The following is an 18,871-nucleotide window of genomic DNA, read 5'->3' as shown; positions in this document are numbered from 1 at the left end:
AAAAAAAAATTCCAACAACAATTTGTAAGGTAACAATACTAGGTATGTTCGTTTTTGAATAATTCAAATAATTTAGTATTCATTTATTCGAAACTGCGTTTGACGGAATAATAATAATGATAACTAGAGGTTGTAGGAACAACCACATGGTGTTGGGCCATGGATTACCGCAAACTTTACATGAGGAAACCAGCCCTCTTAAGAAAGTGGCTAGTTTCACACTGTTGAAAGCCCCTGGGGAACTCCCCTCCCTGCTCCACAGTCCCAGCGAGATAATGACTTGTGGTTAAATGAAATACCACCTGTTAGCCACACTGCTTTCTGGAACTATACTTTCTGGTGAATTGCGGTATTATGCTAGCATAACAGTAACAGATCGTTCTCAGCCATTTATTCACGGGTATATTCACAAAACAAGTTAACATTTCAGGTACGTCATTATGATAATACTTTTGTTGGCCGACAAATTCAATTTAGCAACCAAATATTATGCTTGAAATCTCTCAGGCAGAGTGACCTTCGCTCCTTTTAGAAACCAATTATAGAATAAGTGCTTATAAATATCTTAATCCCTTAGGGCAGGCTCCCCAAAATGATGCGTCCCAACCCGAGTTGCCTACAGTTGCCGAGTTGCCTACGAGGAGTGTTCACATCATGCCACACACATCAACTCAAAATATGCATGTTTAAATCCATGTTTGACTTTTTCAACATGCCGCCAGAGGGCTCTCTAACATTTGATGACGTCACCTGTGTTTTTTTTTTACAGTACTGCCTATAGGCAGCTAGACACTCACATCGTTGAAAGCAAGTTCGCATCTTCTGCCAATTTCAAATAATGGAGGCACTTCCGGTTTCGACCGGAAGGAAGGGTCAAGTGATTTTGCACTTACATGTAATACCAAAAATGAAGACCCTGCAATATTGTATCGATTGTAATAAAAAACAAAATCAAATCTGTAGCAGTTGATTTTATATTGATTTTCAAAGATTAAATCTAGAAATCTTTGATTGCTTGTAATGTAATATAATAAATATATAATACTTGGTGACATCATTGTGACGTTATTACCAGAAAGTTCAAGAGCTATTTCAACTGTGCTATATATAGCCAAATCTTGATTATATCTATCACAGTTGATTTTTTAGCAATTTTTGAAGGTTTAAAGGTCTTTTTTATTGTAACTTCGGATCCGATGACGTAATCAATTTTTTTTCGCGCACAGGTCTTGTCTGCATTAAGGTCATCATGTACATTAATTTTGAAGTGATTACCGCAAACTTCGCCACAGACATCAAGTGAAAATGCGTTTTTGACGTTTTTTAACCTGCCGCTAGAGGGCGCTCGAAAACTTCATGGCGTCATCGAATATATTTTTTGAAAGGTCAACCCACCCACAGACTAACATCGCTGAAAGCAAGTTCACATCTTTTTCCACTTTCAAATTATTAGGCACTTCCGGTTTCGACCAGAAGGAAGGGTCACGTGATTTGACGCGCACAAGATAAAATGAAGATCATATATTATCATGTCGATTCCCGAAAAATTCAAGTTCCGGTCTCTCACGGTTGATTTTATATTGAATTTCAAAGATTAAATTGATTAATTTTTTTAAGTGACGTCACGTGACCCATGATGACGTCCTGATGACGTAATTGCAAAAAAAGCACATCTTTAGTGGGTTGTGCAATCATGTATTGACAATTGAAGTGCATATATGTTTTCATTTTGACAAACAGTTCTGGAGAAAAATTTGCTGAGAATTTGCCGAGGAGAACAATAACAATAGGTGTTGGGCTCAAGGCCCAACACCTAATAATGACGGAGTCTTACATTGCCCACGTATCTACCAACAATTAGGTACTCAAGGCGCTGGAGATTATGTCTATTATGAAAGACAGGTAAATGAAATTTACAAGAAATATGATACCCATTATGTAGCACCTTATAAGGGTTTACAAGGTGCTGCAGCGCACATTGCAGCCACTGCCAGAAACACCGGGGCAAACCCCTTCTCTTAGCAATAAGTATTACTGGGTTCTTTACACAACACACAGGACCTACGGTTTGACGTCCCATCTGAAGGACAAGGCAATAATGGTAAAATGCCTTGCTGAAGAGCACAAGCACCATGTTCCCACGTTCAGGATTCAAACCCGTGTACCACAGCACACAAGTCGATCACTGTAACATGGACCACAGCACCCCACAATATTTGAATACTGGAAACTCGCCAGTCAAGTGCTACAACGCCAGCTGCAACTGCGTGCTGCGCCAGTCTTAAAATTGCACGCAAAGCATGCCGGTTAAAGTTTGCATAAAGATCAATGGGAGTGTTTTGCAGTAACTATTATATAATTTGTAAAGGGCTTTTACCCGCTAAAAGGATGGGAACAATGAACCACCGATGAGGTATTGTTTCAAACCATACAATATTAAATGATGTTGCCACAATACTGAAATAACGATGAAATTGGTATGGAATTCACTTGGGTGAGTAGTAAGCGAGGTTTGGGTATTTAGGCCTACATGTATTTTGAAAATGTTATTTGTTCAGAGTGAAATCATAGGAAAGAAAGGTGGAGATTATTATATATTTCTGGTAATGAAACCAAGAATTCCTCAAAAGTGCCCTAAGGGCACTGTAGCTCGCAAGCATTATTACCTGTAGAGAGGAGACAATGACAAGAAAATACAATTTGTGGGTGGGAGGAAAACCCCAGAAGAATACTGTGGGGAAAACCAACGGAATCAGGTAGGGATTTTAACCCAATCCACATGTTGGCCCAAGTGGGATTCGAACCATAGCGGTAGAAGGCAAGGAAAGTACCGCTATGTCAACCCGACTCCCCTATAATCGATAATAGTGATAGTGATTCCTTGTTTGCAGGATAGCGATTCTTTGTCTGCAAGGGACGTATTAAGCCATGACCCTAAAAATGGCGGTTGGCGTCAACCAATGTAACTCTCCGACCCTTAACTTTGCAAAAGAAATCAAGCATAGGTTCAACACGACGCTTTATGACATCCAAATCAGTGGCTGATTCAGGTGATCGTTACAGAACTGATTCTTTTCACCTGATGTTACAAGCATGTTTATAGTATAGAAACACACAAGAAAGGTTTTTCTTTTACCTTGTTGCAAATGGAATGATGTTCATAAAAAAGGAGAAGAAAAAAACATGTCTTGCAAATGACCAATATAAAAACAATTCTGCGCAGGATTAGGCTGCCGTGCATGCTTCGTACCAGATATGGTAGTTCTCTTGTTATTTTAATTCTTATTGACAATAATAGCTCGCCCACAAAAGTACCCAGTAGTACCCAGTTCTGTGGCATTTTTTGTCACGTATACCATGGAATAAGCACCGCATCTTTACGATTAAAATGACATCACAGTCATGTGCCTACGCCTGCAGGTTTTTCTTTTATATGTTTAAATGCCTTTTTATGTATTGAATAAATGTGAAACAGAATTTTTCAGCCCGATACGGAATGTAGGATTTTTGAAAATGGAATTTGCACTTTTCTGAAACGGAAAAGCATTGGCCCTATTAATTCCATAAGATTAATGAGAGAAGCATGACAAACGTTTCTTGTTTACCATATGTAGTGGATGTCAAATGAACTAAATGACTCAGTAGTTTCTTTAAAATTTAGTATTCTAAATATTAGTCCCTATATTAGAATACTATTTAGAAGAGAATTGGATAATTAATTTTTGAATGAATGAAATTTCAAGTAAAGGTGCATCTCACTCACAAACACTGGAAAGGGTGGAAATTCATGGCAATTTGTAAACACAATGCAATGCAATGTCTGTACTACATGTATTTGCAGTACACACTGGGAGACCTACAAAAGGCATGTCTTTTTTAGATCTCATGCAATGCAATGCATTGCTAAGCTACTTAGATTTGGTTTAAAAGCAAAAAAAAAAATTTCTGTTGATGGAGCAAAGTGCCCATGAGCACGCACTCCAATCTACATGTACATTGTAAATGAAGTGACTGGTAGTGAATTTGTTTCTGTATACAAAATCAAACAAAACTTTAAAAAGACACCTTATTAGAGGTAATTACTGCAAGTTGAGTGAAACTCAAATTATTAAAGCTCAAAAATACACTGTACATTCTTTTACATAGTCATGAAATTCTTAGTATCTTGATAAATATTTCTGAAAGGTATCGTCCACCAGCAAGTATCAATTAACTTTGCTACAATTAATCATACCCTTTTGGCAACAGGTCTGATATTTTTAATATTTTGCATATGATAATTTCTTGAAATCGTGGCCAGCCAACGCAACATTAAACATACATACTGTACATTCATGCACGTATCTTATTCGATTTTATGTGTATAAATTAGGCCCCCCCCCCCAAAAAAAAATTCTGCTTCCGATTACATGGCATTTGAAAATAGGGTAGGTACAACAAAATGTAGGTAGGTAATTTTAAAATTTGTTTTTTTGAGTTTTTTGTGTGTGTGTTGATTATGTGTCTGCATGCAGTAAAGGGTAAAACGTAGTCATGGTTGTGGGTTTCTCCACTCATTTTTCCAAAAATAAATTAGGGTAGGGGCTGTCACAATAGGGTAGGTAGGGTAACCAGAAGCAGAAATATTATTTTTTTGGCCTTAAGCAGCCTATAACAACAGACCATAATGTACCCTGACACATGGCATTCCCTTGAAATGACAAAAATACAATCAGATACTCTCCCCTCTTTTTCCCCTATAAAGGTCCTAGTTCAAATATCAGGGGATGGTATCATCATGGCCCATCCACTCTTGGTTGGTCTGGGGCTGATTTCACGAAATGCTGAGATGCATCTTTGAAAGATTAACTCATCTTTAACTGCGCTCAACATGACTTAACTGTGTTCAACATGACTTAACTATCAAATTAGGTTTTGCCCTTCACCGACGTATAAACACTGTATACTCAATGTGTTACCTCCCAAGTGAAAGTTGGAAAAAATCACTCGGGTGGGACTCGAACCCACGACCTCCTGCTTTCTAGTGCAGATGTCTTACCACTCGACCACCGAGCTAACGAGATCAGTTGGCTGGTTCGAATCTAATGAACATAGCAGTGGGTACCGCATTAATTATTAATAAGATTAATAATAAGAATTTTGCGTCGGGGTGATGTAAATCAAATTAGGTTTTGCCCTTCACTGACGTATAAATACTGTATACTCAGTATACAGTTTATACAGTGTTTATACATTGGTGAAGGGCAAAACCTACATGTAATTTGATTTCAATCACCCCAACACAAAATTCCATCTCATTAATGACTTAAATAGCAACATGGCAGAACTGGTCTGAACTTAAGACCAGTCTGAGGGTTGTCTTATATCATGAATACGTGCATAAATTGACATATCGTCTAGAAATTAGTGACTATATGTACTTTAGATTTGATTTATTTATGGACATGCTAAAAATTACATGAAAATTGTTTACCCAGTGTACAATTTTAAAAAAATTGGTACACAATACATTGAAAAATATTTTAAAATTCCGACAAAGACAATTAGCCAAATACTACGTGTACGTATCGGTCATTCCAGCGGGTTGGGACACAATGTGTGACATGCATGTATGACCATATTATAAAAAGTATGTATGCCTTGCTGTTGCATGTTTCACTACTGATGAAAGTTTTAAATTATTTGAATGTATTTTGCCAAAAATATGAGCAAAAATGTCATTCAGACGTAACACTGACACCGTGTCCTCCGAATATTACATTAGTATCTTTTTTTTTTAATTTCTGTAAAACATTACCCAAATTCAATTTATGTACTTCTTACTACACATCAGGGTTCAAAAGTATTGGTAGTCCGCTAGCCAAATGCTAGTCAAAACAGCTGCGGGCTAGGCAAACTATTCTTTAAGTAGCCCGGCTGGCGAGTCAAAAAATTATTGGGCTACGGCAAAGATGAAAGAACAGGAAGAAATCATGAAATTCAGAAAGCAAACCTGTATCAATTTGTGTATAATTTTATGAACTGTTTCAAAGGGTTAAAGTTTTAGATCTGTTTATTAAAAACACTGACAAAATTGCCTCAGAATAGATGAGAAATCAGTTGATAATGGGTAAAAACAAATTTTACTTGTGGCCTATTTTCATTCCAAGGTCGCCTGGTTGGATCACGTCTGTTTTGATCACGTTTTAATACAGTTCTTATCAACGGTCATTTTAGATTTGTATGGAAATGAAAATAAATCATTCCAAGTTTATTCAAAAGAATTGTCCGTCCCAAAAGACATTTTAGTCTCCTGTTTAAGTTTGAGTTTTTACCCAATGTGCCACAAAATTATTTCATAAATGTTCATGCTTGAACGAGTGATCAAGATTCACAAGTCCATACGGAAGTTTTTGGAAGTGAGAGGTCAAATTTTGGCACAATATTTTTCTTTCTCGTTATATGACTTTTCAGTTTCCATACAATTATGAGGGTGATTTTCTTAAGAAATCAATGTAACAAAATAACAGCGTTGCTGTTGAAACCCTGCAGCCGGAGTTTGTCGAAAGGGCAAACTGACATTCCAAACTCAAATATCATGTGTAACTAAAGTTATCATGCAGGAACCATTAACTCACCACGGTGACCTTGACCTTTGACCCAAACCAAACCCAACTTGCCTGTACCCAAGGGCAACCCCCTACCTAAGTTAGACACCAAAATATCATTTACAACTCAAGTTATCATCCGGAAACCATTTACTTTAAACTTACCACGGTGATCTAGACCTTTGACCTTTTGACCTCAAAACCAATCCCAACTTGCCTACTCCCAAGGGCAACCCCCTACCGAAGTTACAATCCCAAACGACAATTCTAACTCAAGTTATCATCCGGAAACTAAGCTGCCCGGACAGACGCCCTGACGGACGTCCGGACGGATGGACGGACGCCGTAGGCGATGACAATACCCCTCGAGCCTCTCAGCTGAGTGGTAAAAACTAATGTCAAAAACTCTTTGACTTTTACACGTTAATTTTCCTTCTCAAGGGGCCCTGAAGCGTGCCACCAGGGGTCAACTTTCAGGATCTATACACATTTTACAATATACACATTGTTGTTCATGAGACATTCTGCACAAACAAAAAACAAACAAAAAACATGCAGGCTAGTGAAAATGCCCGCAGGCTAGTTAAGAGTCGGTTTCAGTAGCCCCGGCTGGCTTGTGAAAAAAAAACAATTAAGGTCGACCCTGTACATGCAACACACTAAGAAAGCTTTTGTTATGGTAGTCAAGTGTCAAATGTCCAGAGCAGAAATGATAGCTTGGTTGTGGACGTAACATTTACACCGTTTCAACCCCAAATGTCACACTTCCATTGAGTGATTTTGACACCGTTTCGACCACATTAAGGTACAGGGTGAGTCAAAAAAAGCGGAACCCAAACCTCCGAAAATGTATTTCATATTTAAAAAATATGTAGCACCAAAAATAATAATGGCTAGAAAGCCAATTTCAAAAGCTACTTTTATATGAAAAAAATACTGAAATTGCTCAATCCGTTCAAAGAATATCACCATTTAAACGCAATGACCCTAAAACCTGTCTCGTCCAAAAAAAATCCATTTATTGTGTGTTTTGACTGTTCGGATTAACAAAAAAAATGACACAGAATACTTGTTTCAACAACTGTCACCAACTGTAGCACACAATATTTTGATTAACAACCCTGGTAAGGCAAACAATATGATTTATAAAATCTACTTTTTTAAAAAGACGGGCCTTCAAAAGGACTTTATTGCATATTGTTAATGTTTGAACTAAGATTTCATTGCTGGTGATGTTTGAAGACAATTGTGACGACGATTGTTGAAATTGCATTTTTTGGATGAGACAGGTTTTAGGGTCATCGTGTTTAAATGGCGACATTTTTTTAACTGATTGACCTATTTCAGTAATTTTTTTCATCCAAAAGTAGCTTATGAAATTGACTTTCCAGTCATTATTATTTTTGGTGCTACATATTTTTTCAAATATGAAATATAATTTTGGGGGTTTGGGTTCCGCTTTTTTTTGACTCACCCTGTATTGTTTCTACTATATTTGAACCCTGACTATACCAAAACAAAAGCTTTTCTTGGTGCATTAGGTGTCCAGTTATAAATATGCAATGTCCAAAAAAAAAACCTGCAAAAAAGAACAGTTGGATGTAACACTGACACAGTATCAATGTTACGTCTGAGTTAAATACATTTTTGCTCATATTTTTGTCAAAGTACCAGTACATTCACATGATTTCAAACTTTCTCAAGTATTAACACCCTTAGATAAATATTATGTTGAACAATTGTTTAGAATGCATTGATACTTTTAATAATATAACCAAATATTTAGATGTAACACGCACTGTGTCCCTACAAGGCGGAATGACCCACATGTTACTATCACAAATGCACGATTACTGTAATACAATCATAAAAACTCAGAGCAGTAGGGTAGGATTCAGGGCAAAGATTGGGGAAAGAAATGAGGAATAAAATGGGACAGGATGGAAACAGGTCGGGCAAGGTAGAGGGTGGGATAGGATTGAGGGTAGTGAGGGCGAGGGTGGAAAGAGGATAAGAGACATATTGAACAGGTCGGGTAGGGTAGCGTAGGGAGGGGCAGGGCTGGGTGGAGATGGGTATGGAAATATCTAAAAGTAACTTATATGGCACCCTCCTTTTGTTTAACGGGTCACAAACAGTCAAAATTCTGCTTTACTTTCAACACAGGCAGGTCACAAATGGTCAGATTACATATATGGTTAGTACTATGGCGGGTCAATATATCAGTCGACTGGTTTTGACCCGTGGGACAGTCAATGAGAGGTTGGTCACCATTGGTCAGATTGCATATATGTGGTCAGCACCATGGCAGGTCAATATTAGTTGACTGGTTTTGACCTGTAGGACAGTCAATGAGAGGTTGGTCACCATTGGTCAGATTGCATATGTAGTTAGCACTATGGCGGGTCAATATCAGTCGACTGGTTTGACCCGTGGGACAGTCAATGAGAGGTTGGTCACCAATGGTCAGGTTACAAGGTTAGTACTGTGGCGGGTCAATATCAGTCGACTGGTTTTGACCCGTGGGACAGTCAATGAGAGGCTGGTCACCAATGGTCAGATTACATGGTTAGTATTATGGCGGGTCAATATCAGTCGACTGGTTTTGACCCGTGGGACAGTCAATGAGAGGTTGGTCACCAATGGTCAGATTGAATATATGTGGTTAGCACCATGGCAGGTCAATATCAGTCGACTGGTTTTGACCCGTGGGACAGTCAATGAGAGGTTGGTCACCAATGGTCAGATTACATGGTTAGTACTGTGGCGGGTCAATATCAGTCGACTGGTTTTGATCCGTGGGACAGTCAATGAGAGGTACCACAAGTTACTCATTGTAAATGCATTGTGGATTACAATATTCCCTTGGTGGTTTTTTTTTTGAGGAGGGGGGCGTTTTTCTTTTGGGGGGGGGGCTCAGATAATTCACAATATAATACCAGGTAGTTGCTGGAATTTTTTTAGGTTTTTTTTTAATTGGGACGGGGCTCAGATAATTCACAGGATGATAGTTGCTGGTTGGATTACAATACTACCTTGGTGGGTTTTTTTTTTGGGGGGGGGCTCAGATAATTTACAGAGCAGAGTAATTGCTCGGTGGATTACAAAACTTCTTTGGTTGTTGTTTTTGGGGGGAGGGGGGTCGGGGTGTTTGTTTTGGGGGCTCAGATAATTCTCAGAAGAGCCACAGCTGTTTTGACAGGGATCAAAATTCAGAAAAATACCAGCCACTATTATTACCAACTGCTGACAATACTTTAGGCCCCCCACCCCAAAAAGTTCTGCTTCCAATTGACATGGCATTTGAAAATAGGGTAGGTAGGGATTTTTTTTTTGGGGGGGGGGGCATTTTTTGACAGGGATCATGTTTCTGTCAGTTCCAGCCACCAACTGTAGCCAGCACTTTGTCAAGTCAAAAACAGTCAACAGCAATTCAGCACCCACAGCAAATAACAGTCAGCAAATATTCAATATCAACAACTGTTCTATGTGTCACCGGTCGTCAAGTCATTCTCATAGCTAGTTACTTTAGCTGTCAAAATGGGTCAATAATGTTGTTCTATGCATAGAATTCCAACGGGTCAAAAACGGTCACCTGACTGATTTTGACCCAAGTAACAGCATGGCTCAAAATGCATGTTTGCATAGGAGGGTTAAAATGAGGTAAAAATACAGCAAGCGAAGGGAGGAAACTATCTGGTGAAGGTTGAGTTAAACATCTGAATAGCCCCTGGTAAAAACGAAGATTTGAACCTGTTTGTTTTGAGACTAAATTGACGTACTTTGCCAGATCGATTACAAATAATGAAAGGGTTGAGGGGGTGACTTGTATCTGAGAGGATGCTGTTTAATTTGGTGATCAGATGATTCTTTGCTATATGTTGGATATCTTTAATGTTTGCGACAATTATCAAGCTTGCTTGTTAATACTGATACGTTGAAGTTTTTTCTGATTGTACATAGTAAGTGAGTAAAAGACCCAGTAACACTTATCGCTAAGAGAAGGGGTTTGCCCCGGTATTTTTGGCTAATGCGCCGCAGCACCTTGTAAACCCTTATAAGGTGCTACATAAAATGGGTCTCATATTTCACATTTACCTGTCTTTAAAACAAATTCATAATAATTAGCGCCTTGAGTACCTAATTGCTGGTAGAAATGTGTGGTATATAAGACTCCGGTAGTATTATTTTTATTGTGCACTGTCTTCTCATTGAAGACAAGTGTCGGCCTAGGGCCATAGTTTCAATTTTTACGCCAGAGGAGGAAAAACCGCTGTAAACCAATTTGAAAAGATTTCTGACGCATGGGTAGATTTAATAAAAATTAATTTATTTTTAACTTACAAATCTAAGTATAGTCCTACACATACAGGGTGAGTAAAAAAAAGCCGAACCCAAACCCCAACAATTATTGGCTTTTCCGCAAAGTTGCGGAAAAGCCTTTGTTTTTGTTCTCATTTTTTTTTTTTTTTTTTTTTTTTTTTTGGCTTCTTCTTTTTGTCGCCTAAATCCCATAGACTTTGTGCACGTTTTTTCTCATCGCCACTTTTGGCATTAATCTTTGTCATACATCATTCAAAGTTAGCATAAGCATAGTCCCTATAGCAAAGATGTGTCCCGAAGATTGACGTCATGGTGACGTCATCGACTAATTTATTATAGATTTTTGAATATTTAATTTTTCCCATAGACTTTGTACACAGAAATTAAAAAAAAATTGTCTATTTGCAAAGGGCATTTTTGACTCTTTGCCAGTAATTCATTTACACCAGTCTTTGTCTAAGCAAAGACCCTAATTTAAACAACATTGTGTAATGATGACGTCATGATGACGTCATCAGGTGTGTGTTTATAGGCAATTAAATTGTGACACTTTTAATATTAAAAAATGCATAAGAAATCAACCGTACGCGTCCGCAGCATTTTGTTGCCGGCAAGTGGTAGAATAGGTTGAGGTCTTTATTTCATTCAGTGTGCGTGAAATCACGTGACCCTTGCTTCCGGTCGAAAAAGGCCAAAACCGGAAGTGGCTTATTATTTAAAAATGGTAATAGATATGAACTTGCTTTTAACGGTGTTAGTCTCTTGGCCGATAGTATTCTTCAAATCATCTACCGATGACGTCATGCAATCTTCGAGCGCCCTCTAGCGACAGGTTGAAAATTAGCAAAAATGTATTTTGAATAGATGTCTGTGGCGAAGTTTGTCGGAATCGCCTAAATATTGGTGTATATGATGACCTTGACCCACTTAAGACGTGTGCGAAGTTTTAGGCGAATGACGTCATCAGACCGGAAGTTATAATAAAAAGACCCTTTTTCATTTGAAAATTCCTGAAAAATCAACCATGGCAGTTTTTATATTTGTTTTTACTTTAATTGTCGATTGAAGGGTAGGTCTAAAACATTTCAAAGTTTCGAGGCGATAAGCGAACTCGAACATACCCTGCGCACGCTTAAAACTTCACGTTGACAATACCTCTGCTTCAAAAGATGCACAGGACAGGACGTCCACAATGTACATGTACATGCATTGCACGTACGTTGTACATAGGCACATAATCGTATGTCAGTCAGCCTGCAGCGCACGTGTTGCTGAGGTCAAATCCTGTCCACATTGACCGTTTTAACTTTGACAGATTTTATGTTCATGCATGCGCATAGACAGGGACGTATTATAGCACTTTTGGCATTAATCTTTGTCAGATATCATTGAAAGTTGGCATAAGCATAGTCCCTATAGCCAAGATATGTCCCGAAGAGTGACGTCATGGTGACGTCATCAAGTGATTTATTATGGATTTATGAATAATTAATTTTTCTCATAGACTTTGTACACAGCTTTCTCCACAAGTCTTTCCCTATACAATTTATCTTACTGAGTAGTTCTGAACTTCGGCTGAGAATTACTATGAGAAGGAAAAAGAAATCGTATTTCTTTACACCTGTCATTTGATTGAAAATATTCCCAAGAGTTAGAATAGCAAGTAATATTTTATAAAAATGTTTCAGTTTAAAGGAAAATCACGCATTTGAAGGTGCAGTTTTTCTGCTGTGGGATTTTTAACCTATTGACTTTGTACACGTTTTCAAGCCACCATTTTCATAACTTGGCGATCTAAAATCGTCATCAAAGTTACAGCCGGCCAAGGACGACCCTCATACAAAAATTATGCCAAGACTATGACGTCACGATGACGTCATCACCTAATGTTTTTATTGATTTTTGAAAATTTACGTACATATTGTGAAGTCATATCTACAGAAATGTAAGTCTGATTGGGTTGAAACTTGGTATGTGGTTATACCAGGATGTGTTATAGATTAAAAATGAGGTGACGTCATGATGACGTCATCCTGAGATTTTATATGAATATTTATTTGTTTGGACCTTTTAGCCATATCTCCCGAACGCAACATGCAAAATGCAAAATTCTTTTTTGCATTTGGTCTGTTATGTAATAGCTTTTCGCACAAAACTGGAAAAATGTGTGACGTCATCATGACGTCATCAAAATGCGATTTTTCAAAACTCATATAAGGAAAGGTCCAACTGTCATGAAACTTGGTGGGTAGGTAGTTAATCATACTAGTATGCAAAGTTCGAAGTGACGTCAGGATGACGTCATCAAAAACTTTTAAAAATATTTGTGGATTTTCAAAGTGCGTTTTGGACTCTTTTGCCAGTAATTTATTTACACCACTCTTTGTCCAAGCAAAGACCTTGTACACACGCACATACATCATATTGCCGAGGTCAAATCCTGTCCACAGTGACCATTTTAGCCGATTTTCGGCTAACTTTGACAGATTTTATGTTCATGCATATTCAGGGATATTATTGATTAAAAAAATTCATAATGCGGAAAAGCCCTATGTTCTGTTGCAAACAGACATAGACCTCTAGTATTATAGTTACTTCTATGAGAATTTGAAAACGATCATATTTTAAATTTACTTTATATCATTCGATCCATGTCGTATATCTTTGTAGCCCAAGTAATGATATCCATTACAATGTTCACTTTTTGCTTCCAAATATGTGCTGTGAGTTATCAAACCGGAAGTTAGTCGTTATGAATAAATACACGTATATTTTCCATACTTTCATATGTCATTTAACTTCACAATGAACACTTATCCATTCCGAACTAAATCAGTATTCACTTCCCGTTTTTGAAAAATGACGTCATCAAGCCAGAAATAACTTGTGTACATAGAATGTTTACTGAATTTAACCACAAAATAATTGATTGTCCTGTAAAGGATTTAATTTTGTGATCCTTTGTTCTTACATAAAAAGATATTCACATATTTTGGACGAGACAGGTTTTAGGGTCATTGTGTTTAAATGGTGATATTCTTTTAACGGATTGAGCAATTTCAGTAATTTTTTTCATCTAAAAGTAGCTTATGAAATTGACTCTCCAGTCATTATTATTTTTGGTGCTACATATTTTTTTAAATATGAAATATATTTTTGGAGGTTTGGGTTCCGCTTTTTTGGACTCACCCTTTAGTGGTCTTCTTAAATAAAAATCTTCCTGCTGGTTCTCAAAATAGAGCGATGATTCAGGGAGCAAATCGTTTGGTCATTAATAAAAGGTATCTTGTGTACTGTAGGCGAAAGTTTGTGTTCTATGCATGTGCACTGAGAAATTAGTTCTGTACGCTTCTTTCAATGACCATTTCGTCAAATTGGCAATTTGGATGCGTCTTGCTTATGATGTGTTGGGTGAAATCTATCTAAGGATGCACATTAGCTCGGATTGATCTTAGAGCGGCGACTCATTTTAAGTTTTAAGATGAGAGTAAGATAAGACTTGTGAAATCGGCCCAAGGTGACTTTTGTTGCTGAATGAAAGGCGACCAAAGATAGCTTAGGCCATTTATTCAAATAAATTTAAACCACAAGGGCAACCACCTTCTGAAGTTAGAAACCCAAATCTCATTTCTAACTCAAATTATCACAATACCCCTCCAGCCTCTCGGCTGAGTGGCAAAAAAAAGAGAAGATTTTGAACCACTAAAAAAAGCCATTTTTGATGACCCCCTCCCCCCCCCCAAAAAAACATAACTAAACCCAAGCTTTCGATTCAAATTTAAACTCACAATTCCGGCATCGGGCCAAAAATAAAGAGAGTAATAAACTGTACCGCCTTGCAAAAATCAAGTGACAATTTTAGCCATTCAGCTTAAATCCTCCAAAATTCTACAAAACCCCCGATTGATTTTAAAGGATTGAGGAGGGTTAGGGTTAGCAAACTGCTTCTGTATAAGCTCAGAGCTGGGGGAAATTTTTTTAAAAAGATACTTGCCTGTCCAGAAATGGTTCACTGCACAAAAGAAAAAAGAAAAAGAAAGAAGTCCATAGAGTGAAAACAAAAAATTGTGCCTGGGCATGTTACCAAAAAAGAGGGACCTAATCTTTGGAATGTAATAACCACAAATATTTTCAAGGGTAGAAATGTAGTAGCTTCATTTAGAGAAGCACAAAGAGCAACAAATAGCAGCTACAAAAAAATGTATCCAGTTTGATTAGAAGCACAGTACAAGTACATGTATTTGGACTTGAGTGCAATGTCTCAACTTTGTTTTATTATACAATGTACTCTTCTAATATGCAGAAAAGGTGAAAGTGTACTGGTGCACGCTTGGGACTGTACAGTAGTCTATTCAGATGTATTCTCTTTTCTCATAACAGACAATTTGCACATTAATTTTGTACTGTACATGTACGGTGTATGCACTTTCATAGCACATACGTGTATGTAAATATACTGGTTATGCAGCCTTTGAAAATGCACCTTTGCATCTACATTTTCTGTTTTCAGTGATTCATTGTTGTTGCATTACATGACAGTTTAAAGTCAATGATCAAACCTTTCCAACAAATGTTTTCAATGAGCACATTTCTGGGTTCCTGATTTGAACAGAAACCCAAATTGAAGAGTGTGTTTCTAAGATGACATCACAGCAACAGGATCCTGACTTGACAGTAGTCATGGAACGTTTCCGATACTTGAAACGCTACAACGCCAGAAAGGGATGTCTCATAGTATTCCAATATTTCAGGGGAATGGAAATTTGCACAATACATGTATGTTCCAGTGTAAAATTCATGTCATGATGCCTTCAGCTTTTTTGGATGGATCACATTCAATACATCAATATTAGGATTCTGCCCTTCACCAACGTATAAAAACTGTATAATCAGTGTGTTAACTCCCAAGTGCAAGTTGGAAAAAATCACTCAGGTGGGACTCGAACTCACTACCTCCTGCTTTCTAGTGCAGACGTCTTACCACTCGACCACCGAGCTTGCGGGATCGGTTGGCTGGTTCGAATCTGATGTACATGATGCAGCGGGTACCGCAATTAAACTATTCATAAGATGAATTTGTGTTGGGGTGATGTAAATCAATATTAGGTTTTTGCTCTTCACCAACGTACACACTAAGTAAACAGTGTTTATACATTGACTTCATTTCCATCCGAGGGTAAAGGTAGTCTGAGTATCACCCATTGTCCAACGGAACCCTCTGTACGTCGGTGAAGGGCAAAAACCTAATATTGATTTACATCACGCAAATTCATCTCATGAATAACACTCAATACATGTATATGATCCAACAAATTCGTTAAAGGCATCATACATGTACGTTCAATGACCTCTTTTATGAAAGTACATTGTACATTTTTCAACTCTGACTCCAGTAAAAGTGCAAGTTTCTTCTGTTGCACCTGCCACCTTGTCAGAATTCACCTGTGCAATTTCTAGTCCAAGTCCCTAAAAAGTACTGAGTTACAGGTGTCATGTATGTACCACTTACCCAATGGTTTTATCCATTGTGCCACAGAAGGAGATTCACCATACACAGTTAAAAATGCTCTGTAAGGGAAACAAAAGGCGACACAAATTGGTATTGTTAATTATGACATTTCGATGACCAATGGCATGTGTAAGCTCAGATGGAATTTGGAGAGATTTAAAATGTAGAGTATATAGTTTTGTGCATTTTTTTCCTTCTTCGTTTGAAGCAACAAAAGTGTTCAAAATCTAGAGACGGGTGTTTAACAACTATTACCTGATGAATGTTTGGCTCAGTAAATGCTGTACATGTATATTCCAAGAAAACAATTTCTCAATTTCAATTCAAAAGTTGCAGAGTCATGTTTTGAACTAGGCTCAAACCAAAATGTATCATGACCGCACTGCCAAAAAACTCCCTGATCTAGTTGTCGGACAGTCAGTTTGCGCCAAAACTCGCGCCAAGGTAGAAGACTCCCTGTGGACAACTGGAGTGATCAAAGCCAAAGTTGCGCCACGCAGCTATATCATCGAAGTCGGTAGCAAATTATACAGACGCAATCGCATACACCTCAGAGACAGTCGGGAAAACGCGAAACCACCTACAACACCAGTCACATGTGTGAGTGCACCTCAGCTCACACCACAACCAGCTAGCACTGAGCCACCCATCTCGAGTGCCGTCAGTCCAGTCGCGAAGGCACAAGATGTGCCTTCTGCTCCCACAGACAGCACCTCTAGGACTGAACACTAACGCTACCACCACCAGATCCGGTGGCGTTTCCAGACCACCTAAGACACTCATTGAATCAGAAATCTGACTTTGGGACATGCACTGATAAATACTTACGACCATAGGCCAACTCTTAGTTTAGAAAGATCACTCTTGCAGTTTACTTGCATAAGTTGTTCTTAAGCTTCAATGGTTACTAAGCTGTGTTAAAGGTTTTAAGGCTGTTCCAAATACGTTCTGGTGTTAAAGTGTTCATGATCTTTGCTTAATTGTTTCTAAAAGTTTGGTATTAATGATCACCACTGTAACAGACCAGAACTACTCAGTCTCAAGTGACAGTTCAGCAGCAACAAAATTAGCACCGACTGCTCCTTATCTTAAGGAAGGGGGATGTTGTGGAGTGGCTTTGTGGGGCCATCGTATCCCTATTGTACGATGTGATTATGGGCTACCACTTTCAGTGCATGTTACACTTGAGTCCTGCCCGGTGCCATCTTTAAAGCAATTTCCCTTCAAAAATCCAACCGCAAGTGCCCCGTACGCAATGTCGATACCGTACGTGTGATGCCATTCATAAACGTACATATACGAACGTACAGTGGTGGTTCGTACATACTTGCATTCTTTCTCTATGCAAAGCACGTGCTCTTTTGTGCTGTGTATAGTTCAAGCACGACACGTACACGTACGTACAGGTCACACAAAGCCCTTTAGCCCCATTTGCGGTCAAGGGTGTGCTTCTTGAGAACTATTTACCAGTATTTCGACTGATTCAAAATTACAAAAAACAGTACTTTTTATGGAGTCCGAAACATTTTCTTGTTCAGAAAAGTTTCTTCATCATCACAAATTCACAATATATTTTTTTCCGTAAAGAATTTCTTCGAAAAACGATGTTAACTCCCAAAAAAGGTAGAAGCACCCCTTTACAAAATTAATGCATCCATCCATAGAATGATTGCGATCGAAAAGTTGGTGTTTTAATGTTAATTTGTTGTTGCTGAAATATGATATCATAAGTACGGTACAGTAAAAAGGACCTGTTTGTTCTAATCAGCAATTATTATATACGGAGACCTGTAGTCCAGTATTTCAGCCACATTTATAGTACTACTTACTACCAAAGTACCATGTTGTCTGGTTTCAGGTCAACTCAGTCCGTGACAAATATCAGACAGCAGCAAAAAGTGGCGCTCTGTATGTACAGGTCTGTGGGCGCCACGCAAGAAATCATGGGCACTGCGTATATCAGACAGCAGCAAAAAGTGGCGCTCCGTATGTACAGGTCTGTGGGCGCCACGCAAGAAATCATGGGCACTGCGTATATCACACAGCAGCAAAAAGTGGCGCTCCGTATGTACAGGTCTGTGGGCGCCACGCAAGAAATCATGGGCACTGCGTATATCAGACAGCAGCAAAAAGTGGCGCTCTGTATGTACAGGTCTGTGGGCGCCACGCAAGAAATCATGGGCACTGCGTATATCAGACAGCAGCAAAAAGTGGCGCTCCGTATGTACAGGTCTGTGGGCGCCACGCAAGAAATCATGGGCACTGCGTATATCAGACAGCAGCAAAAAGTGGCAACATTCTCAATCTCTTTTTTTATTTAAAGGAAGGAACCGGTGGAATGCAGCCACCCTGTTAGTCCAGCCCCTGTTCAACCTGATTTGGGACAGATTTTACAGAAATTGAAGTCCGTCCGCAAGGCTGAAACCCAGGATCTTTGTGAGTCTCTCTTGCA

The 18,871-nt window shown here is 38.5% G+C and overlaps 1 protein-coding gene across 4 annotated transcripts in view; it reads right to left on the bottom strand.

The window, feature by feature from the left end:
* The window catches only part of LOC119722631 (islet cell autoantigen 1-like), a 73,617-nt gene that overhangs the window by 49,782 nt on the left and 4,964 nt on the right, over positions 1-18,871 (bottom strand). For 2 of the 4 annotated variants that reach the window (XM_038192838.1, XM_038192839.1), the window contains 2 exons: positions 16,420-16,478; positions 14,905-14,922 (listed from right to left, as the gene is read on the bottom strand). In XM_038192838.1, the coding sequence (XP_038048766.1) occupies positions 14,905-14,922; positions 16,420-16,436 (35 nt within the window). In that variant the 5' untranslated portion in view covers positions 16,437-16,478. The remainder of the gene's footprint in view (positions 1-14,904; positions 14,923-16,419; positions 16,479-18,871) is intronic. The other 2 variants (XM_038192842.1, XM_038192841.1) reach the window with 1 other exon arrangement.

This window comes from Patiria miniata, unplaced genomic scaffold (genome assembly GCF_015706575.1).
Source record: "Patiria miniata isolate m_02_andy unplaced genomic scaffold, ASM1570657v1 HiC_scaffold_16, whole genome shotgun sequence".
Lineage (NCBI taxonomy): Eukaryota > Metazoa > Echinodermata > Asteroidea > Valvatida > Asterinidae > Patiria > Patiria miniata.
The sequence above is the reverse complement of the archived record's forward strand: the minus strand, read 5'-3'. Positions and strand labels throughout refer to the sequence as shown.